Source organism: Elephas maximus, chromosome 4, assembly GCF_024166365.1.
Source record: "Elephas maximus indicus isolate mEleMax1 chromosome 4, mEleMax1 primary haplotype, whole genome shotgun sequence".
NCBI classification, from domain to species: domain Eukaryota; kingdom Metazoa; phylum Chordata; class Mammalia; order Proboscidea; family Elephantidae; genus Elephas; species Elephas maximus.
Window position 1 is genome coordinate 72292975 of NC_064822.1, and position 25466 is coordinate 72318440.

At 40.1% G+C, this 25466-nt stretch overlaps 1 protein-coding gene across 1 annotated transcript in view; it reads right to left on the bottom strand.

Moving 5' to 3' along the window:
• Positions 1-25466, bottom strand: part of GRIN2B (glutamate ionotropic receptor NMDA type subunit 2B) — a 484741-nt gene that overhangs the window by 115435 nt on the left and 343840 nt on the right. Inside the window, exon 4 of the mRNA XM_049882524.1 lies at positions 11882-11996. Within this exon, the coding sequence (XP_049738481.1) occupies positions 11882-11996 (115 nt within the window). The remainder of the gene's footprint in view (positions 1-11881; positions 11997-25466) is intronic.

Here is a 25466-nt window from a genome sequence, read left to right on the forward strand (position 1 = left end):
AGCTCTGCCATTCATTAGCTGTGTGACTTTGGGCAAATGACGACCTACTGAGCCTCAGTTTACTTATCTTACAAGTGTGTCTTAAAGCAGTAATAGGAATCAAAATAAGATCAAACATGCTAACCTTCTTTATAAACAGCATTGCTAATAAAGTGCTATATAAATGTCAGATGTGCTAGTGGCCAAATCCTCCTAACACCCCTAGCCCCAGGCTAGACCGTTCTAGAAACTGTACATCTTCCCCAGTGCCTACAGGGAAAACAGAATTTTTTACACTTTTCTATAAAGAGAATGCTGAGGTGGCTTAAATACTCACCAGAAATTCTACCTAAGCGGTAATGCTCTGTTCTTTTGCCAGCCAACTCCCTTCCTCATGAGGTGGATGAAGACAAATTAGCACATATTATTAGAGGAACAGGCAAAGATGATGATCTTAGATGATACCCTACACCAACCTTTGGACTGAAAAAAATGTTAAAGGATATTCAGGGAAAGCTTGGTGCAAGGGGGAAATGTCCTGCATCTGGAAAATCCAGCAGTGGAGTATGGCGTTCTTTTCCTCTCAAGGTCTACCATTCTTTCCCCAACAATTGCCTTCTACGTGCACTCTCTTTCTTCTGTTATTTTCCTCTCCAGGATCATGCTTTCCCTCTCACCATTCCCCTGGCACAGATTTGCTTTATGTTTAAACCTTGAGAACATTTAGCTGGCAGAGCTATGCCTAGAATGCCTGTAAAACCAGCAGTTGGCCACCTTTATAAGCAGCAGAGAACATCTGGATCACATGATGGGAGGAAGGGGGCAGCTGACAGAAAGTATGAGAGCTTCTAGGCCACCTTAAGTTATCGCTCTTTACCAGAATGAACTGAAATTTCCAGCATATTATGAACAGCAATAATTATAATAGAGAAAATAATAAAATCACCCTGAGTAATCTGGACTCTATGACTACTGTGAAGTCCCTGGGTGGTGCAAATGCTTAACATATGTGCTCTGTTGCTAAGTGGAAGGTTGGAGGTTTAAGACCACCCAACGGTGCTGGGAAAGAAAAACCTGGAGATCTAATTCCAAAAAATCACCCACTGAAAACCCTGTGGAGCAGTTCTACTCTGACACATACGGGGTCGCCATGAGTTGGAGCTGTCTCAATGGCAACTGATTTATAGATGTTTTACAAGATTTGTATCTATGTTTTTTATTAATAGTTTTCATCCTGAAAGATAATTTATTTTATTAATTGGCCAACATTTCCTTTCAAATCTTTGTACCACAGAGTGATGAACAGAGTTAACCACGCCAAGGTCAGAATTTCTCTCTCTGTATGCATGATTTACTTTTACCCTGTTCCTAGTCAGGCCTATAAATTAGTATTGTGGAGAGAGAGATACTGTGCATGGACTAATATAAACCCATCAACATGGTAGGAAAGACTCTAAGTGTAACATTTCTTGGTGTTCAATCAATAGCAGTATGCTTGTATATGAAGGACATTCAGATATTATGGTTTTAATGCCAGACTTCACATCTCAGTAAAGTCAATATGCTACTAATGTATGCACAAAGTAGCTTGCTGGGTGAAAAATCATAGAGGTATGAAAAGAATAGTCCACTATTATCACAGCCCAGACACTCTTGAGGCATACCTGTTCCTGGATATGTGAGTCAGCCAGATGTTGTCCCCACTGGTAAAAGAAGGGGATTACTCTTGTGGTAGAGAATAGAAACAGTACTAAGATGTCACCCAGCATGAGTCCCACTAGTAACTTGGGAACAGTGACCCTGAATTTTGCTAGCCTCCAACTCAAGAAAATGGTGTCAGTATGATAAAAAATGCAGATACACACTGAACACCTGGCCTTTCGCATTCTCTGTGTGATATAACTACCCAGAAATAAGAAATACACTTATCAGAGAAGTTATAAGGCAGCACACTCAGTCAGAAGATCAAAAAGGGAAACTCACTGCAATTCCTAGCACAAACGAGGAACTTCCACACTAACAGCATACATGTCCACTGGTTGTTACTGAATATAATTCAAACAATTCCCAAATTAAGGGTTTTCATTTTTAATATTTAGGGACGTTAGATAGCACAAGTGACCAAACCTTGTTATCTTGGAAAGCAATCTTCTGACATCCAACTTAGAGCATCCAAAACAGAAATTATTTTCATATGAGAACCAGAGCCTCCGTATGAATGTCTAATCATAAGGGACTAGTTTAAAGAAGTACAATGGAATACTGTTGTTGCTTGCTGTCGAGTCAATTCCAACTCATGACCCTATGTATGCGGAGTAAAACTGTGCCATGAGGTTTAGAAGGCTGTGACCTTTCAGAGGCAGGTCTTCAGGCCTGGCTTCCAAGATGCCTCTGAGTGGGTTCTTACTTCCAGTGCTTGTCGAGTAGTTGAGCACTTAGCTGTCTGCACCACCCAAGAACTCCAAATTATGCAGCCATTAAGGTTCATGATTTTGAATATTTAATAAAATAGGAATATGTCTACAATACCATATTAAGGTAAAAAAGTAGGTGGCAAAATGTTCATATGTTATGTTCCTAATTCTATTGTATCAAATTCTATTGTGTTATAATATACACGTATACAATATGCACAGAAAAAAGGCATTGATGGGAAATAGAAGTAACTGTTAGTTCTTTGTGTAGGTGTGGATACGTGTAAATTATGTTTTTCTCCCCCTACCCCTGCCACCAAATATCTTTACTAAACACCAACAATTTTTACAATCAGAAAATCACAAATACTGTATTTAACCTGAACGTAAATATGACAGTCTTGTAATCTCCATAACCACTATTTTCAATACCACTCCTGGCAAAACATTGCAACCTAGAAATTAGAAAAACAGTTCAGAGTGCTCAGGAGCCAACCACAGATAACTGCCATGAAATAAAAATCTCAATAAAATTTAACAAGATGGATGAAAGCTGTCTTTTGGCTTTGGGGACACTTTTCTCTTTACTGCGTTTCCTTAAGTCAAGGTTAAGCCAGCACTTCAGTCTCTGAATTGAGTTTGGCTTCCTGCCCTGCCCCCTTACCCCCATCAGCATCTATAGATTTCAAAAGTAAAGCCAACCAAAGTTCTTTCATCCTTTTCATTCAGTGGCTGATGTTAAGCACCTAAAGACAAGCAGCCTTTCCAAAATGATGGTTTTGAAGTCCATTTCCCCTCTGCATCCTGTTCTTCTTTTTGAATCATTTTACAAACGAACGTGAGGGTGGCTGCTTGATGTTGTGCACCAAGTCTCACAGGGTGTTTAAACTTTACCAGTTAGTGGCAGGCACACTTCCGCTCCAGGGGCTGCCCCAAGTGGTCTCTCTCTGGAATCCTAGACAAGGGCATAGGCAGACAGACTGGGCACAGGCTCATTGTGCTCAGGGAACAAGGAGGGACCTCTTGGATTTGATGGTCTGACATAAGTACAACTCAGAAAGACACCCCGAAATATGTAATCTGGGCACTTGGTCTGGAAGCCATTGTAAGAAATAAAATATACATTAGCAGAGTCTTTACTTATCAAGCAACAGTAAACATCAATCCAACTATTAGATCATTTCAAATAATAAGATTAAAAATCATCTTAGGTTATAGAAATTTTAAGTGTCACAATAAGCACTTTTCCCCTTGTAAAGAATTTAATTTTTCATTTCAGCCACTAGGAAATCTAAGATACTAAATTGGTGGAAGCAATACTTGGCTCATTGTAGGTGCTCAACAATTATGTATGCGATGGGAGGGAGGGAGGGAGGGAGGAGGGCAGGAGGGAGGAAGGAAGGAGGGCGGGAGGGAGGAAGGAAGGGACAGAGGGAGGGAGGCATGGAGGCAGGGAGGAAGAGGCAAAACAGTTTAAGGATTAACGTTTGGGCAGAACTGTACATACAAAGAGATGAGGACATACGTATCCACTTTTCAGAACTTCTAGCATCATTACCTGGTGTTGTTAACCATTCCAGTACTCAACATTTCTCTAGATTAAGAAATATTCCCTATAAAAAACATAAATCCTCTCTGCTTGATTTTAAGCCCACTTTCTCTGGTTCTGTCTCAGAGGAGAAAGTGAACAGCTGATCTCCATCTTTGGTGCAAGAATTCTTCATAGACTTAAGGAGAGTAAGTCATCACTTCATTGCCTTTTCTTCATCCCCTTAATGACCCCAATCCCCACAGCCTTTCTCCATGGATCCTGTTTTCTAATCCTTTAATCCAAGTGTGTATATTAGTACTCAAAGCTGGTAGAAATAGCAGGTTGTCAAACAACGGTATCAGGAGAGCCAGAACAAACACCCCTGACGTCAGGAGCTTCTGTTCCACCTTCTTAGGCACACTCTGTAGAGTCTTCATAGAGTATGGATATTCCTTGGTCTCTCGTCTGAGGCTGGAGGGTGGGGAAGTTGGTACAGGTGTGTACAGGCAGTCACCAAATACTCACTGTCTACTCAGCACCACACATGGTGCTGGGCACCAAGGTATAACGGGAAACCGAAAGAACAGTCTGCCAGTTTGTATGTGAATGAGTCTATGTGTGAGTATTCATGCAAGTTTTCCTTTGTCAACCAAAAGTATTCAAGGGATATCTGTCATAGCAGCAATTGACCTCTATTGTTTCATCTCCAAATCTGATTACTTTGGAATGTGATCACTACAGTCCTTAGGTGGTACAATCACGGCATCCCCACTCTGCAGTTAGTGCTACTGGGTAGTATCCTGGACGCTAGGTTACCAGAAGCAGATAGCATCCCTTAAACTGGCTCATTCAATTCAGATTCCAGATACTGGCAGAGTAACCTGTCTTATTAGTATTACGTTGTTGTTGCTCCTGCTGCTTTTAGGAGTCTTCCTTTTACTAGTTTGGTTGCCCTTGATCTCTCCCACTGATCCATCCATTAACTCATAAATACTATTACAGAGCCCTGGTGGTACAGTGGTTAAGAGCTGGGCTACTAACCAAAAGGTCAGTAGTTCGAATCCACTAGCTGCTCTTAGAAACCCAACAGGGCAGTTCTACTCTGCCCTATAGGGTCACAACGAGGTGGAATCCACTCGACGGCAACGGGTTTGTTTTTAGTTTTATTATGGGCTCAGTGCTGTGTGCTGGCACTTTCATTTCTAGCACTTTATTCATTGGGGGGTGCAGCTGTAACATCACAGTATTACAAAGCTGACATGCCAGAGATAGCTGGGGGGCTTGGGGAGCCCAGTGGATGACCCAAGCCAGCTGAGAATGTTTTAATTTTCACAAGGAAGGAGATTTTTCTGGAAAGAGGAGGGAGGGAGGAGGGAGTGGCCTTATAAAACACACCTCCCATCTCTTTGGGGAAAAACAAGCAGAGATGCAAATCAGACATAAAAACACCAAAACCAAACCCATTGCTGTCGAGTTGATTCTGATTCCTAGCGACCTTATAGGCCAGAGAAGAACTGCTCCATACAGTTTCCAAAGAGTGCCTGGTAGATTTGAACAGCCGAACTTTTGGTTAGCAGCCGTAGCTCCTTTAATTCTGACCCAGACAGTCCCTTTAAGCTCTGTTTACATCTTACAGCCTGAAAATGCACTATCATCATTTCTTGAAGTCATTACTCAGAACACACCCCCGCTGCATTTCATTTTTATTATTCCCATTTTAGGAACGATTAAATGGAAGCAGAGAGCAGTAGCAATGAAGCAAATCATGAGAGGCTCTGATAAAGACTGAGAAGTCTGAATGTTTGCTGGAGCTGCTTCTCTGTGCCTGACTATTTTTAATGCAAGTTTATGCAGCTGTCCCCCACTTAGACAGTCCTACAAATTAACCCACTCTGCATACATTATTTTTTCACCATTCCTGACCCCTACCAACTCACCATGCCATGTGTGCATGTGTGTATGAGCGTGTGTATATCTCTCTCCTTAAATGTCCTTCTCTACATTCCTAATACTGGAGAGATGTACTTGGCTCTCTGTGAATATAATTCTGATCTAGAAGTCTCTTTGCTATTTTAGTCTCCCATGCCTCTTAGTAGATGCTTATATACCAGTTGCCTTCGAGCTGATTCTGACATATGGCGACCCCATGGGTGTCAGAGTAGAACTGGGCTCCACAGGGTTTCCAGTGGCTGATTTTTCAGATCACCAGGTCTTCCTTCTGAGGCATCCTCTGGGTGGACTCAAACCTCCAGCCTTTTAGTTAGCAGCTGAGTGCATTAACTGTTTGCATTATCCAAGGACTCCCGCTTACTTACATAGCTTCCCATTAAAGGTTCACAAGAGCAGGTATTTGTTTAAAAAAAAAAAAAAAAAGGAGGTTGGATAGATATATAAAATTTGTTGGTATATTCTTGGAGTATTTTCAGAGGAATATGTAAGAAACTGGTGGCAGTGATTGCTCTGGAGAGGGAAACCTAGGGGACAAAAGATAATAGACGAGAAGGAGAGAGCCTTTTCACTGCTTACTCTCTTACACCATTTGACTTTTTCTCATATGCGAATATTACCTTAAAAAAGTACAAAAGGGATGTGGGGACTTGTGTTTTACTATAAAATCTTGCTCAAGCTTTACAACAACCGTATTTTACAAAAGGGAAATTGACTCAGATAACATCAGCCACTTGTGCAGGTTTATAAGCTGATAAACAGCAATGTGGGGAATTGAACTCAGTTCTTTCTGGTTCCCAAAACCACACTCAGGTCCCATAGACTATGTTACCCTGACTTCAAGTAAGAACCGAACTTATAAGACTGCAATGTTGAGACTACTTTTTAAAAACCTGAAGGAATATTTTGAAAAGCCCATCACATGCTTCACACCAACAACTTAATGAATCTTCCTCGACCCGAGGCTCCTTGTTAAAAACTGTTTACACATATGCCTCCACTGGATATGGAGCTGTAGTGAAGAGGCCCCCGAGTCCTTCACTGGCACTAGGATGCTCACTTCAGGTTGGAAATGCACCTGTTCTCATGCTCTCCACAGCCAACCACTCTGTCTAAAGTGCCGATTTTCAGGGTAGAAGCCAAATGGCTGGACAATATGCTAACTCTCCTAAGCGTACGCATTCTCCGTATATTTAACAATTATCTTTTAAGTGTTCACTATGCACCAGGCACTCTTCTTCAAGTGTTAGGGTTTTAGAGGTAAACAACACAGACAAGGTCCTCGCTCCCACGAGGCACCCATCCTGGCATGAAGAGACAAGCAATGAATGAATAAACAAGCCAATAAGCAAAATATCAGATAGGTGTCATGATGAAAGTTAAAATAAACCATTGTCATAGAGTGACTGAGTAGCTACTTTAGCTTGGGTCATGAGAGAAAGCCTTTCTGGGGAGATGATGTTTGTCCTAATGACAAGAATGACAAATATGTCCTGGTAGCTACTGTCCTTAAAAATAAATGCAGGATTCCACAATAGAATGCTTCAAAGGCCAGAGAAGCAGGGATGGGAGTTTGGGGACCATGGTTTCAGGGGACACCTAGGTCAACTGTCATAAAAAATGTATTAAGAAAACATTCTGCATCCCACTTTGGTGAGTGGCGTCTGGGGTCTTAAACACTAGCAAGCGGCCATCTAAGATGCATCAATTGGCCCCAACTCACCTGGAGTGGAGGAGAATGAAGAACACCAAAGACATAAGATAAAGATGAGCCCAAAAGACAGAAAGGGCCGCATAAACCAGGGACTACATTAGCCTGAGACCAGAAGAACTAGATGGTGCCCTGACAGGGAACACAACAGAGAATCCCCGATGGAGCAGAAGATGCAGTGGGATGCAGATCTCAAATTCTCGTAAAAAGATCAGACTTAATGGTCTGACTGAGACTAGAGGGACACCACAGGTCATGGTCCCTGGACCCTTTGTTAGCCCAAGACTGCAACCATTCCTGAAACCAACACTTCAGACAGGGATTGGACTGGACTATAAGACAGAAAATGATACTCTTGAGGAGTGAGCTTCTTGGCTCAAGTAGACACATGAGACCACATGGACAGCTCCTGTCTGGAGGCGAAATGAGAAGGCAGAGGGGGACAGGAGCTGGATGAATGGACATGGGGAATACAGGGTGGGGAGGAGGGATGTGCTGTCTCATTAGGGGAAGAGCAGCTAAGAGTACATAGCAAGGTGCGTATAAGTTTTTGTACGAGAGACTGACTTGATTTGTAAACTTTGACTTAAAGCACAATAAATACAAATAAATAAATAAATGCAGGATTCCCAGCTGACTCAGAACTGAAGCCACTCCTGAAGTCCAACTTTCAGTCAAAATTAAACAGGCGTATAAAACAAACAATAAAACATATGAGGAACAGCCTTCTTAGTTCAATCAAGTATACGAGACCAAATGGGCAACACCTGCCCAAAAGCAAAGACAAGAAGGCAGGAAGGGACAGAAAAACTGGATAAATGGACATGGGGAACACAGGGTGGAAAGGGAAAGGCAGAGAGTGCTGACACATTTTGGGTATTGCAACCAATGTCCCAAAACGAATTTGTGTATAAATTTTTTTGAATGAAAAAGTAATTTGTGCTGTCAACTAAAACACAATAAAATTTAAAAAATAAATAAACACAGGTTCCTTTTATATGCTCCAACTCTTCACCAGAATTTCCATCCCAAACTTCTGAATATTTACAACATGAATCTGTAATACCAGAAGTTAGAGCTGGAAAGAACCCTAGAGATCATCTTAGTTTCATGCCATCATTTAAAGATGAGGAAAGAAAGATCAAGGAAAGTAAAAAGAATAGGTCACACAGCTAGTTAGTGGCATGATGAGAAGCTGACAGTCCTGCCTTTCAACCTATGTTTTCACCACGAATCCAGATTCCTTCCCTGATTATCTTTCCAGCATCTAACTCCTCACTGTATAATCTCCACCTTCATGCCTGCCCCTCAGGAGTCCACAGACTCATGACCACAGGAAAACTTCTTGAGTGATATTAGGGACCTGGAGAATGCAGAGTGTTCTGAGGGCAAGGATAACCGAGGAAGACAAGGTGCAAATACCCATGATGCATTTCACCACACCCCACCATGTCCTAGAGCTGTGCCTGGCTCCTGCCATCCTTCTCTGCAAACAAGCAAGCCCTAACCAGGGCTTCCAAGTGTGGGAGCTACATGGCTCTGTGAACTCAATGAAGACTAAAGATCTCTCTTCATTAACCAATTTTTTTTATATGAAAACGTTCAATTCTATGATCCCAACCCCTACCAAAATGCTTTACAAAAAGATTAACCACAGAATTTCTTTTAATCGCAATTTCCCTTAGTACTTTAAAAGTATGATCTATAAAAACCCAATCTACATAAAAGATTTTATCCCCCTCTAAAAAAAGCTATTATATCAAATGCAACAGCATAAACTTGGATTCTTCATGATAGATTTTAGAGTCTTTTATTATGTAATGATTCCCATTCGTTTGACAAATATTTATTGAACTGCTCTGTGCAATACACTCTCCCACGTGCTGAGAGGACACAACGGAACAAAGACACAACCTCTGCCCTCCAAAAGCATGCACACATAACTCTAACACAAGGTGGACGTGATGGGTGTACAAGAAAGGCATGGACAAAAGCTATCGGGGCCAAGGGAGTGAGAAATTAAATCTAGGTCAAAGATCAGGGAAGGAGGCAACAACATTTTGACTGGGTTTCCAAGGATGGTTATGATTTGTAAAATTGGAAAATTCATTCCAGGAAAAGGAAACAAACAAGTTGTACAGGGTACAGAGCATACAGGGGCACATTCTCAGAACAGAGAGGAGCCCAATGAAGCTTGAAGGTGAGATGGGAAAGTGGGAGGAAGAGAAGATGAGCCTGGGAATGTGCACCAGAGCCTTGAATGCAATAATAAAGTTTGGACCCAATTCATAAACCACAGAAACCTTGAGAGGGTTTGGGGCAGAGAAAGAACATAATCAGAGTTGTGTTTTAGGAAGGTCACTCGAATGGCAGTGTTTGGACTGATCTAAATGGATAAAGGCAGGGTCAGGGACAGGGATGCCTATCTGAAATTCACAACATGGTTCTCGGGTCATATAAAAGGGAGGAATAAACTCAATAGCCAGAGTAAAGGTAGATTTGATAAGGAATGAAGGGATCAAAACCCCAGGGGAAGGTTCTGGAAAGGGGTGGGGGTCCCAGGCCTCAGAGCCGGCCTAAGGAAGAGAAGGCAGCAGCACTGAGTGTCATATCTCTTTAAGAAAGGACAGATGTGAGATGGCTCCTACTTGAACAGTAATCAAGAGTCTACTGCATAAAATCTACCCCGGGTGGACATCCACGTATGAAGTCTCAGTTATTAATAACTCCTCTTCTGGAGATACACAGAAGTGCCTGCTATACAGGAGTGTCCCAGAACACTTCTTAAATTATGTCTCTACAGCAGAAGTAAAAAGCAGCTTTATTGGGATGGAGAACAGGAGCCCAGGGAACAACCATTTCTTAACAAATGATAACTCAGAGGAGGGAGGGCAACTTTAATAAAAAACACTAGGCATAATTTAAGCCTTATAGCTGTGCCCTGCTACAAGGAAGTACATGACAGACTGAGGTCTTTCTATTTGAAGGATAAGGTCCTGGATTCTACTACCTGAGCTACACATGCACAATTTAACAAGTGAGCATTCTTATAACTAGCTATCCTGAGCTCTCTCTGAGGAAATTGTGAATTTCAGGAAGCCTGGCCTCTTTTCTTGACTATTCCCTCTGGAAATATACAGCTTGGTTTCCATTCTAGTCAGAACTGTGCTGACATCTTGAAGCCTATTCTCAGCCAACTGGCCCATGGAGTCTGTAAAAAATGTCTTAAATCAATCTTTCCCAAGGCATTTTCACAGCATATGCATTTCATGAACAAAAGGGTCTTGTGATAAAAGAATTTTGGGAAGTATCAGCTCGAACAAAATTAAAGATGTTTCTTTGCTATATTTCAGAACTTTCCAGTGCTGGCATGCTTTGAGAATCTGCAAGAGGGAGAAGCAGTAGGTAGAATCTCCCAATCTCATATACCCACAGAACTATTTTTCAGCAAAGCATCGCAAGGCACAAGTGTTCCGCACAACATATTTGGAGATACGTCAGTAATGACATCACTTTCAGGAATATTTGAATTTAACTAGGAATGTAGGCTAATAATAAAATCAACACTTACTGAGTGCTTACTACGTGCCAGGTATCTTTCTATGTCTTTGCACACATAAATTTATTTAATTCTGGTAACCACTCTGTAATGTTCATACTATTATTATTCTCACTTTACAGATGAAGAAACTTGAGTCAGAGAGGAGTTAAGAGATTTGTAGGGTCACTATGAGTTTTTTGTTTTCTTTTTTAAGTAGATAAGTTAGTGGGGAGAGTTGGGAATTGAACCTAGGCAGTCTGGCACCCACAGACATTAATTCCTAATGGGAGAATTTCAGACAATGGCAGTGGGAGAGAGCCCAAGAAGGACTTTACATGGTGATTGTACAATTACTACCATAAATGCAAACTTGCCTGCTCACAATTAGGCTCCAAAGGTCTTCCCACTATACTGTTTAAGATGACTTTGGAATTGCACCTCATATTTGGTTTCTTCACAAAAATATTTTATATTGTACATGAATACTCTTCCATTAAAATAAAGTCATGATTCAGACAGCAATTCAGCCAACAATAAATGGTAATACACATAAAGAAAACAGCCTCTTGATTAAATGAAGTAGCAAGAAAATGAGATTCAAGTTTGAGAAATGGCTTATCTTGTGTTCTCAAAGTATTCATCTCTTGTACCCCAGCTCTAGAGACCAGAACCAAGGGATTGTTTTCCCTCACTGTTTTGTAAAATCTTACATTCTTATCCCTCTACTTTGCTTGAGAATTGCCAAAGACATGTCCTACCCTCTCCCACTTCCTCTCCTTGTTCAGAAGAATTATCACCAGTTTCGGGTGCATCTGGTAGCCATCTTCACTGAAGGACAGATTCCTCCCTTCAAAAGTGACATTGATCAGATACCTGTGAAGATAAAACAAAAGGAAGATTAAAAGTACGAAGGTTGTCTACCAAGAACAAAATGGTTAGGTAGATAGCGACAGTTGGCTGTAGACAGACAGGTAGATAGATATACATTTATCATTACTGTGGTACCCCTCAAACTTCTATTTGATTACACAATAAAGCCATCCAAGTCTTCACATATGAGTAATATGAAAAATAATAGAATGCTTTAAAATGAAAGCTCCAGGTTTGAGTTTAGTCAATAGCTACGACTTTGACCTTTTTTGAGCCTTGGCTCTTTTCTCCATCTACAAGAAGTGGGGTACTAAATTTATTACAAAATAAAGGTTTATAAAGCTAAACGAGACAACTTATGCTAAGCACTTACCACAAGACCTGGTATACGGTAAACCCTCATTAAGTGTTAACAATTATTATTCAAAAAAGGAGGTGGATTAAAGGGTGGAGGTGGTGGAGACAAGAGAAGAAAGTGGGAGTGTACCAAGACAACTTTTTGCTGAGAAAGGTAGCAATTGCAGGTTAGGATATCCCTCCAGCGATAAGCACATGCTTCTTAACTCTTGCCAAAGGCTGTCCATCCCACCCTTCTATTCTAAGAGTTGCAAGATGAGCCCAGCAGGCAGAGGCCTGGATCCACAGGGATGCATCTGAAACCGGGGTTACTGCATTGTGTAGACTGAACAGAAAACTGAACAGAGGTGGAGGGGAAGGGGGAGTAGGTATTCGCAGAGGGCTTTGAGTACACGTGCATAAATTAGTGGAAACTCTGGAGGTAACTAGACTCAGACCAATGAAACTGTCTTCCTCTTCAACACCTACACCCCTAGCCCACCCCATTACCCTGCTGGCTGCTGTGATCTGATGAACAGTTCCCTCACTGGGAATTTCCACTGGCATGCTCATCACAATTGTGTTAGTGCAACTGTGCTGATGGTAATTAGTGTCCCTTTACCATAATGACCCAAGGAATCAATAATGATTAGCACTGTGTTCACATGACATGCTACTTTCGAGCCTTGGGCCTGATGCTGCTTGTGAGATGTGCCTTTGCTAAGAAGCACAAGGGGTATCTTATAATTGCAGAGAGCGTTAAAGGGCTTCAAGGGTGTGGCCAACACCAGATCCTAATACACTGAAGGGAAGAAGAAGAATGCGTCAGGAGGCAGTTTAAAGGGTCCCCTTTTAAGTCTTCTCATTCAGTGAAATTCGAAGACTTTGATTTGTTTTGTTTACGTAACATCAGGATAAACAGCAAGGTTGCTAGGATGAAGATGTTGGCTATTATAAAGACGCCGAGGCAGCATGAACCAAATCCTCGTGGGCCACTTGTCATGTCTAGGGCTGCCTGGGCTTCTTAAGCCTGGAATGCCCTGGTCTTGCGTAGCTTCACAAATACAATCAGGAGATGTCCGCTGAAATAGTAGAGAGTACAAGAATCTCAGAACTGAAACAGACCAGCCTATCAACTAGCCCACCACTTCTTGCAGTTTATATTTCTCCTCTACATCATAAAATTGGTCCTCCTTTCAGCTCTTCTTGAATATTTCCACTAATGGAGAACTTACCACTGCACTGTCTATTCCCAAGGTAGCCCATCTCACTATTGTGCAGTTCTTTCTTACATAAAGCTGAAATCTGCTCCCTTGCAATCAATCTCTTGATCCTTATCTTGTCCTTAGATAGTACACAGTCTTAGTCTAATCCCTCTTCCACATGAGAGTTTTTGAAGTATTTTGAAGACATTTAGTGTGGATCATGTGTAAAATCAATTTTAAACTTTGCAGAAAACTTTAGCTCATTGAATTCTATAATTTTAACTTGACAGATTTAGGAAACTGAAGTCCAGAGAGATTCATGTATTTGCCCAATGTTACACAGCTAATTGAGAGTAGAACTAACATTTTAACCAATAGTCTTAAACCCTTTCTACCACACGACCCTGACTCTTATAGGCAACATCAGGTTAAAATGCCAGGTAGCCATAATATGACATGGCTTCAAGTCCCCTCCCCTTATGTCTTGACTGCTGTCTCTGGATGCCTTCGAGTGGTCAAAGTATAGCACTCAAAATTCAACTCAATGCTCCAAACAGCATCTTCTCCATTCCCTGCACAAACCCTTATTTCTCAGCTCAGTGCCACTTGCTCAAGCTCATCATTAATTTGAAGATAATATTCAGGTCTCCTGTAGTTTAGAACAATTCCAATACTCCAACCAAAGCCCTATGGAATTTTTTTCTAGGACATATAATTGCAAAACCACAAGGCGAAGTATTTTAAACTAACAAACGAGAATTTAAGCCTCCAACATAATTAACTTGGAAAATATGTTCTTACTACAACAATACTGCATTGCTTGGAATTAAATAATTCTGGAAGTCTTTGGAGAATGTTAAGAGTCACACATACACACACAAAAAAATTAGTCTCATCTCTTTTTCGAAAAAAAAAAAAATTACCTAGCTTAAGCACCCCCTTTTTCAACAGACATGGCTCTAAATAATTCTGAGTTTATCTAAAACACCCTTAATGTTTAAAAGAAAGTGTCCATTTCAGAAGGCAATTATAAAAGAGGAGTTCCAAAAATAATTTAAGTCATAAGCAGGAGGAATGAAATAAGTATATAACCTCTCAGATTGAACTCTTTGAAGGAGACAGCATTGAATTCGGTGTTTGGAAAATTTAAACTTTCAGAAATAAACCACATTCTTGGGCAATGTAATTGGTTTGTAGTTGAATTTCTCTAGTTATTCTTGCTCTAGTTCATTTTGACTTTCATTAGAAATTTTTCTCTCTCTTAGGTGTTCACACTTCCCCAGTTCTGTAAGTTCTACCTAAGCATTTCTCACATATTTTACACTTACCAAAAATATTAATATAATTTTACGAAAACATACAAACTAGTCTTCCCCAAGAACCAAAATCAAAAAAGGAAACCCTGGTGGCATAGTGGTTAAGAGCTACAGCTGCTAACCAAAAGGTCAGCTGTTCAAATCCACCAGGTGCTCCTTAGAAACCATACGGGGTAGTTCTACTCTGTCTCATAGGGTCTCTAGGAGTGGGAATTGACTCGACAGCAACAGGTTTGGTTTTCTCACATATTTTACACTTACCAAAAATATTACTATAATTTTATGACAATATACAAACTAGTCTTCCCCAAGTATCCCTTAAATAGTTCATCTCCTTCAGCAGCATAGAGACCAATCATTTACATTGTATTTTTCTAAGTGATCCCCTGTGACCTATCAACATTTAACAGTTAGTGAGACACTTGGAAATAAACACAACCCTTGAGCAAGGATGCCCTTCAATTAGTGGAACAAAACAATCACATAGTAATCAAAGCGTGAAAAAATAATTGGGCATATGATTGGTCACTTGTAGCCATGTGACCTTGGCACCAAATAATCTCCCTGAACCTCAGTGTCTCCTCTTTAAAATGCAAACACTATTTCACAACCAAGCTATCAGATGAGGCCATTGTAATGATCAAATGAAATAATGGATAAAAAAAACTATATAAGTGTGAAATAAATATAAGGTTATGTACCAGAAAACATTCAGAAAAAGAATATATTATGATATGAGTATCTGAAGGTAAATTTGCTCCATTTTGGACCTCAGTGACTAAAAGTACAATAACTACATTTTAACAAGACCCAATTATCCATGGAATACATCTAAGGACTGGAAGCTGTATTCCACATATGGAGGACAGACTGAGTCAAATGAACATATTACTCATTTTAACTTTCCAAGAGTTACCTTTGGAAGTACAGCTTTGGATACCTTTGGATACCTTTGGATTTAGCTGTACTTTACCAATTTTGAATATTAATTAAAACCACAAAGGTCCTATGAGTAAATCCAGAGTAAAGGATTAAACTAAAACTAAGATTGAGAGATGCTATAGCTATTCTCCATTTCTCTAACTATGTCATTCTCAAGTTACCCAGTCAGAAAGCCTAGCTTCAAATGGCAGCCAAATTCAGGAGTTCTGCCCATAACACCATAATCTCCTGGAAGCCTCATCAAAGATCGGTATATATATATATACACACACATATATATACATATACACATATATATATACATATACACATATATGTGTGTGTGAAAGAGAATATATATATGTATACATATGCTGTTGTTAGATATTGTTGAGTCGTTTTTGACTTATTAGCAATACCATGTGATAAAATAGAACTGCCCCAGAGGGTTTTCTTGGCTGTAATCTTACGGAAGCAGATCGCCAGGTCCTTCTGTCACAGAGCCGCTGGGTGGGTTCAAACCACTAATCTTTTGGTTAGCAGCCAAGCACTTAACTGTTTGTGCCACCAGGGCTCCAGAGATAGACAAAACAGATAGAAAGATAGAGCTTTATTTGTCCCTGGGACACAGTTTGACCCCCAAGAAACTTCAAGGCCTATCTCACGAAGTTCTAATATTGCACAGAATCTCAGAATACAAGAACTAGATGAAAACTTAAGAAGGCATCCATTGAGAACCCTCATTTGAGAGAGGAGGAAACAGCTCCTGAGACACTATGCAACTTTCCCAAGGTGACCTGCCTGTTCAGAACTGGAGCTCAAGTCCTCTGATTCTCAGTTTAATGTGCTTTTCATTATATCACCAACTGAAGTGAAGTTGGTTTCACAGAGCCCCAGATGTGCAACTTAGCACTCTCATGTCACATGGCATGCCTTGGACTATACAGATCCCTAATACAGATTGAATAAAATAAAATCTACCTCATTTCCTGCTCAACTCCTTGTTGAGAAAGAGCCTTACAATCCTGATGGGCTCAGAGCCAACACATTAGCTTTGTATGGCCAAAGCCCGACTCCAATGGGTTTAATGTGGTCCAGTTGAGGTAAAATGTTCTTGTGCCTCTTTGATTTTGGCTGTGCCACTTAGGCACAGGGGGAAAAATGCAGAACGGAATTTCAAATTCTCAGTGAAACAGACTTTATTGAGTCCCTGAGGCTGGATGAACACCTGAAACTACTGCCCTGAGATAATCTTTAAACTTTAAACCTTAAATGAAAACTATCCCCTGAATTCTTCTTTGAACCAAAAAAAATAGCTTGCCTTAATTAGTAAAATACACCTGCTTTGAGCATTGTGCTGTTTTAAAGAAATTTCTACATGAGATCAAATTGACAATGGCAATCCAAGAGGTTGGACAGGAAGCTTAGGTGGAAACGAATTTAAGATAATCGTGGTGGAATAATTTGGAAAAGGATAGCAAGGATGGTAGCACAATTTGAAGATATAATCAATGTCACAGAATTGTACATGTAGAAACTTGAAATGGTATATCTTTGGCTGTATATTTGTTGTTGTTGTTAGGTGCTGTCGAGTTGGTTCCCATTCATAGAGACCCTATTGCACAGAGCTCATGTTGATACCTAAAGCAATGATTTAGCAGTATGCTCTGTTTGGAAGGTGTCTGAAAGAGCTCTGCCAGAATTTTCTCAGCAAACCAACAGCCCTGGCACCACAATACTCAGTTTGCCCCCCATATTTTTACAGAGGACTAGATTTTTTTTTTAATTGCATGTCTGTGAATATGGTAATAAGAGAGATATGATATCTCATCTCACTCAATCCCTTCATTTTCAGATGAAGTCCAGAAGGGTTTCATAGTTTTACCAAGATCAAACCATGAGGTTTGGAACAGCATTCAGGTGTCCTCACTCAGCCCAGCAATCTTTCCACTCATCACCACACCTCAAGAATTGGTGGTAATTTTTCATAACTCTCATTTTCCATTCTCCGGCTATTAAAGGCAAAGTAATCAAGGGACACAATTCCAAGCAGAAGACTTGAATTCCTGCCCCTTGTTTACAATTTTCTAGCTCTAAAAATCTCTTAACTCTACAACTTTGTGTCTTTGGTTTGTCACTTGTAAAGCCTTCGGCTCCTTTGTCTAAAAAAAATACACTGCTTTCTACCATCTTACCTGCCTGATGTGGGAAGCTTCAGAGTTGTTTGACATGCTCTCTATTTCCTCTGATTAATTCTGTGGCTATTATGTTACTGAACTCCATCACCTGAATGGCGAAACCACAGATCTTTCAAAAATCCCTTCCCTGGTCTGTTTTTTAAAATTACTATTTGTTATACCCATTTTCTTTAGACGTGATAGAAACAATTTCCCACAAGTTTGGAAATAGTGAACTTTTTTTCAACTTTAAAAGCTACCTAGCTAGAGTTCAGTATTAGAGAGAAGAGGAAAATATATTTAAAAATTAGATAGTGTTATAGCTTGGATAGACTAAATAGTAATGTCTGTTTGCAACTTAGAAATCCATAAGTATCAAAATGAATTCAAAATGACCAATCCAGTGTGGTGTGGTCAATGTAGCAGGCCATGAGAGGGAATAATTTCCTCTAGACTTAAAGATGGGTTCATGTGGGATCAAACCCAGGAGCTTTGCTCATTAGTAAGATATCCCACACTCAAATAAATGAAAAACCCTAGGTAAGGCCCAAAAATGCTTAGTAGAAAGAAAATAAAGAGGAGAAACAGATAAAATAGGTTAAATGAGAAGAAATGAAGTGTCCATTACGCACACACCTGCCCACACTACAACAGGCAGCACAGTGTAGCGTCTATGAGCAACGACACTATTGTTACACCACCACCACCGCTAGCACTATCGCCAGCTGCCATCGAGTCTATTCTGACACATAGCAACCCCTGTCCTCCATAAGGTTTTCAATGGCTGACTTTTTGGAATTAAATCACCAGTTCTTTCACCTGAAGTGTCTCTCAGTGGGCTTGAACCTCCAACCTTCCCGAACGCATTAACCATTTATACTACCCAGGGTCTCTGCAGTCACATTACCGAATCCTGGATCCACCAGTTCCTAAATTGTGAGATGATCTTTTCAAGACACATGAATTACTTCATTCTTGCCAGCAATGGCTGCCTTTTTCACAAAAACGAATTTGAAAAAGTTCTGAAAGTTTCCTTTGACAGATAATGTCATATACAAAAATAAGAAGCCATGTTATTGAATAAAATAATTAGAAATGCCAATTTCCCTAGGTGCCAAAAGTAGTCCTTTTTCTCTTTTCTGTAAAATGATACCTACTAGAGATGCTCAGGAAAAAACTGATTTAAAAAGTAGACGATAATAATAATTTATAATTACTTGAAAGAGGTTAGAAATAATTTGTCCTCCAGTCAGTTGAACATTTTCTCTAAAATGGTATTTATACCACTAATTTATTTTGTAAACCTCTCTGAAATGGTGTTTTGTACCATTAATTTATTTTGCAAACCAGTCTTCATGAATCATAAAAGGTTCACATTTGGGCTAGTCTACGTATATATATATATCTTAAGTATTTAAATTCTAAATTAGTGATGTTCAATTAAGGAGACATTAAAGAATCTTGAAGACTGACTGAGATAAATGTAATATGCTTCCTTTCCTACCGGTGGGGATGATTTGCTTTAGCTCCTTTGCAGTTTGAGCTGAACTGCATTCATCCGAGGGGCAAATGGTGATGTCTCAACTCACCTTCTATTAAAAAGAAAATGTCTTCTCAGCCCCCAGGCCTAACAATGAAAAATTTCAGAGAGTTATTACCCGGATTCCATTTCACAACTGAATGTCATGAATTAGTTTTATCTTAAATGAAAGGAAACAGAGGAGAGCTGTTGGGAGTCACCAAGCAATCTCTGCTTGGATATAAGAAGGTAGAGCACATTAACCTTTCGTCAGAAAGATGTTATTTCTGACCGATTATCAAATCAATAAGCATTCTATGTGGCTTTGCCACCAGCTGTGATGGCCTCATATCTTCTCACCTGTACCCTTTGACCAAGTGGGATCAATTCCCCTCTGGATTTACCAATGGACCCATCTGGGATTAAAGCCAGAAGCTTGTTTTCATTAGTAAGATATCCTACCTTAAAGGAATAAAAAGCCTAGACCACGGCCCAAAATGCTTAGTAGAAAGAGAACATAAAGGAGAAACACATAAACTAAGTAAAGCAAAGAGAGAAGTAACGTGGTATGCATTATACACACACTCATACTAAAATAGGCAATGTAATGTGGTGTTTAAGAGCCAGGACAAGGCAGTCAGATTACCTATGTTCAAATTTTGGGTCTACCTGTTCCTAACTGTGTGACCTTACAAGTTATTTAACCTTTCTTTGCCTCAGTTTCTTTACCACCAAAATAATAATAATAATAATTAGTACCTAACTCATTTTTTTTTTTTTTAGGGTTGTTGGAAGGATTAAATGATTCAATATACATAAAAGACTGTACCTATCATACAATGTGGAAACACTGGTTGCATAGCGGTTAAGAGCCACAGCTGCTAACCAACAGGTCGGCTGTTTGAATTCACCAGGCGCTCCTTGGAAACCCTATGGGCAGTTCTACTCTGTCCTGTAGGGTCGCTATGAGTCTGAATCTACTCAACGGCAATGGGTTTGGTTTTTTTTAATCTTATAGTGAAAATTATGTGTTAGCCTCTGCTATTGTTGTTATTATTATTACCTGTTATTATTATTGCAGCCCTGGTGGTGCAGTGGTTAAGAGCTCAGCTGCTAACCAAAAGGTTGACAGTTTGAATCCACCAGCCGCTCCTTGGAAACCTTATTGGGCTTCTTATTATTATATAGTGAGAGAATGTCAGCATTTGCGGGACTTTTGAGTCATCTAACCTTTCTTGTGTATAGCTGGAAACACTGAAGTCTGGGTAGATGCTGCTACTCTTTGTCACGTTAAGGTCAGAGACGGGGTCCCCTAATTCCTAGATCTCTGCTCTCCCACAATAGCACCAGTCCAGCATTTTTCATCACATTCTCACAGTATCCAAAACTGTTAAGGCTTGGGGACATTTGTTTTTTCTACTATGATTAGTTATAGCTACTGTTTACCCCGTGAAGATTTTTTTGTGGTAGGGAATCAATCATGCTACTTTAAGATGAAGTTCACTTCCTGAGGAAAACATAAGATGAGCTCATATTCCCATGATTTTAAATTTTAGTCTAGAATAAATGACTCCTCAAAATGACCCCCAAACCAACCTCCCTGCTTTGAACACTATGTAATTCTCATTAATATTTCTTCAAAGGGGGATGGCACAACTCTTCTTTAGGGAGCTGGTGATGCTGCCTTTTGATGCCAATTAATCAAATGTGCTGAACAATGCAGATGTTTCTCATTTAGCCAATGGTGCACAAAACTCAGTCACGGAAAAGGAATTCCTGACTGTCCTAATGCCCATGACCCTTCATCACATCTGATAGGGGTGAGACCTGCCAAGGAGCTATGGGAAACCCCTGTGTTACTAGAGGAGGTTAGAAAGGTAAAACTCCCCAGTGGGAAGGAATCAAGCAAAGCTTCTGGAGATTGCTATTGTCACTGCACTTTTTTTTTTTTAAGCATATATTTCCATGCTCTACTTAAGTTAAAATCACTCTTTAAAAAAAAAAAAAAAAACTAAGATTCTATAGAAGAATCCTAATAAAAAGGAGGAAAGTACAGAACCGAATTTCAAATTCTTAGTGGAATACAGACTTTATGGAGTCACTGAGGCTGGATGAATACCTGAAACTACTGCCCTAAGATAGTCTTTAAACTTTAAACCTTAAATGAAAACTATCCCCTGAATTCTTCTTTGAACCAAAAAATACCTTGTCTTAATTAGTAAAATACACCTGCTTTGAGCATTGTGCTCTTTTAAGGAAATTTCTACATGAGATCAAATTGACAATGGCAATCTGAGAGGTTGTATGGGAAGCTTAGGTGGCAATGAATTTAAGATAATGGCAGTGGAATGATTTGGAAAAGGATAGCAAGAATGGTAGCAAAAGTTGAAGATACAGTCAATGTCACAGAATTGTACATGTAGAAATTTGAAATGGTACATCTTTGGCTGTATATTTGTTGTTGTTAGGTGCTGTTGAGTTGGTTCCCACTCATAGAAACCCTACTGCAGAACAGAGCAAAACACTTCCTGGTCCTGTGCCATCCTCATAATCATTGTTATGCTTGAGCCCATTGTTGTGGCCACTATGTTAATCCATCTCATTGGGGGTCTTCTTCTTTTTCACTGACCTTCTACTTTACCAAGTGTGCCATCCTTCCTCAGGGACTGATCCCTCCTGATAACATGTCCAAAGTATGTGAGGCAGAAGTCTCATCATCCTTGCTTCTAAGGAGCAGTCTGGCTGTACTTCTTCCAAGATGGATTTGTTTGTTCTTTTGGCAGTCCATGGTATATTCAATATTCTTTGCCAAACACCATAACTCAAAGGCATCACTTCTTCAGTCTTCCTTATTCATTGTCCAGCATTCACATGCATATGAGGCGATTGAAAACACCATGGCTTGGGTCAGGTGCACCTTAGTTCTTAAAGTGACATCTTGCTTTTTAACACTTTAAAGAAGTCTTTGGCAGCAGATTTGCCCAAAGCAAGGCATTATTTGATTTCTCGAATGCCGAATCCATGGATGTTGATGGTGGATCCAAGTAAAATGAAATCCTTGACAACTTTAGTCTTTTCTCCATTTATCATGATGTTACTAAAACTAGTTTTTTTTTTGCTTATTGGTCCATTTGTGAGGATTTTTGTTCTCTTTCTGTGGAGGTGTCAACCATACATAAGGCTGTAGTCTTTGATTTTCATCAGCAAGTGCTTCAAGTCCTCTTCCCTTTCAGCAAGCAAGGTCATGTCATCTGCATGCCTTAGGTTGTTAATGAGTTTTCCTCCAATCCTGGTGCCCCATTCTTCTTCATATAGCCCAGCTTCTTGGATTATTTGCTCAGCATACAGAGTAAATATGGTGAGAGTATACAACCCTGACACATACCTCCCCTGACTTTAAACCACACAGTATCTCCTCGTTCTGTTTGAATACTGCCTCTTTCATGATCTGTGTATGGGTCCCTCATGAGTGCAATTACGTGTCCTGGAATTCCCATTCTTCTCAATGTTACCCATAATTTGTTACAATCCACACAGTCAAATGCCTTTTCATAATCAATAAAACACAGGTAAACGTCTTTTTTATTTTCACCAAAATAAAAAAAGAAAAGTTGAATAAAATTTCTTTCCTCTTCCACAGATTAGATGTTCAATATATTAGAATGTAGCCCAGTGTAGGCTATTAAAACTAGGCGGTGGGATCTTCCCAGATAAAATGCCAAGACAGGTTGAAGGTAAGCTGATCGCTGAGTATATTGCTATTTTTTCTTTATGCCTACTAAAAGTCTTAAGGTGAAGGATTGCTTTTCTGACACCCATTTTAGCTCAGGGGCTGGCAACACTACGTAGGGGCTATGCCAAAACTAGCCAAACAATGACTGGAAAAGATTTCTCTAGGACATTCAGCTCTGACTTGAAGCCTTTTCCTTCCTGTGGACTTTCAGATTTATCAAAAGAAACCCTGCGCATATATACCCAAGAAGCCCTTGGTCAAGAACCCAAAGTGATCTGGGCATGATAACAAAGAAAAGAATAAGGAGGCTTTCCTCACCATATTGACTGACCTCTTACCATTTTCTGAATTTGCTCTTCCCTCTTCTGGAACCGCTCCACGCTCTCTCTCTTATACTTTGGGTGCTCAACAAAATCAATGCATTGGAAATACCTTCATACACACAACCCCAATCCCCTCTGTAGCTATCACATGCTTAATTTCACAACTTCCTCTACAAACTCTAATGAAGGGAGGCAAAAGACCCAAACATATATTTGATGAGTTAGGGAGATAGTTTCAGTTACAGGGAATGGGAATAGAAATTATGAGGATTATTATACATGGAAAAAAGGGAGGAGAGTATGATTTAATCTTTCAGTAACAGTGGCAGAACTCATTTGGAGATTTCTAGGAACAATTATGGTAAATGTGGAGAAGAAGGGGGACAAAAGAGGGAGGATATTCAGGGGCAGGAGGTTTTTAACAGAGGACTCAAGATGCCTGGGTGAAGATTTTACCTGGGGGAGACGGGTGTTTCATAATTCTGTCATACTACATGTGTGAGATGGAGAGAACGGCTGTTGGAGACGGAGGCTGTTGACTCATTCAAGAATACACCTCTGTTTTCAGGTAACCCATGATCCACACCTGCCATGTAAATGAAGCCCTTTCACATAGGGAATAGTGCAATTTCTAGGGTCCTTGGCCAAAGAGAAGTTCCTGGGTGGTGCAGATAGTTAACATGCTCAATTGCTAACCAAAAGGGTAGAGGGAAAGAAGTCCTAGTGATCTACTTCCAAAATAATCAGCCACTAAAAGCCCTACAGAGCACGCGTAGGGTCACCATAAGCTGGAATAGACTTGACGGCAACTAGTTTGATTGTTTGGTTTAAGCCCAAGGAAAGACCAGGAGAATGAAAAAGATGTGGAATATAACCTGGGAAGGAGAAAATGAACTGTCAGGAAGGTTAGTTAGTAATAAGGAGTCTGTTGGTATGGCTCTTAGAGAAGAGTGTGGAGAATAGGTCTCTGGGGATATGGTTAAGCAAGAGGACCCACCCCTAAAAAGCAAGGAGCAGAAAATTTATACTAGTTGGCAGTGGAAATTTCTTACTAGTTGGCTGTTGATCTGAAAACAGTGAGACCAAATGTATATCTAATCAGGAGAACACACAAATTTGAAGGGTAATGCGTAAGGGAAAGGTACTAGTCAAAGTTACCCGCCAAACACAAATTTTATGTTTCTGGAGCTTCTATAAGTGTTGCTCTAGGATCACCATGCTTTATGGTGCTGTTTCCAGACCAGATTAGAATAGAGAGGTCAGGGGAAGATCAAACTTTTCATTTTGCTTATTTAGCTAAGACACCCATTGACCTTTTCCAATAGCCTAAAATGTGCTTGACCCTTGAGCCAGAATTTCAAACCAGGTGAAGGCCTGAGTTTATTTAATCCGAACACCTGGTGGTGTAGTGGTTAAGTGCTACGGCTGCTAAGCAAAAGGTCAGCAGTTTGAATCCACCAGGCGCTCCCTGGAAACTCTACAGGGCAGTTCTACTCTATCCTATAGGGTCACTATGAGTCCGAATCGACTCGACAGTAGTGGTTTTTTTTTAAACCCCATTATCCTCTTTCCTCATCCTCAAGGGGACAGCACCATGAACCCCACATGAATCTTCCCAGGGAAGCTAAAAGAAACGTGTAATCATCTCTCCCTGCTGTACTGTGTGGGGGCTAGAACTCTGCTGTTCCTTCTTTGTCAGGGGATCCTAGCTCTTTTTCTCCCTCTGTAGGTTGATGTTTCCATGGGAACATGCTCTTTAATGCTTCTGAAATTACTGTGCATTTATACTGTTAACTCTTTCTTGACCAGGGCAGGTCACAAACACATTTTCCAACCCCTCTGAAAAGTAATTCCATTTTCTAATTCTTTTTACCGCAAACTTTAAAAAAAAGTAACTGACGTCTGATGCACCTATTTTCTTAACAGGCCTCACACCTTAACCC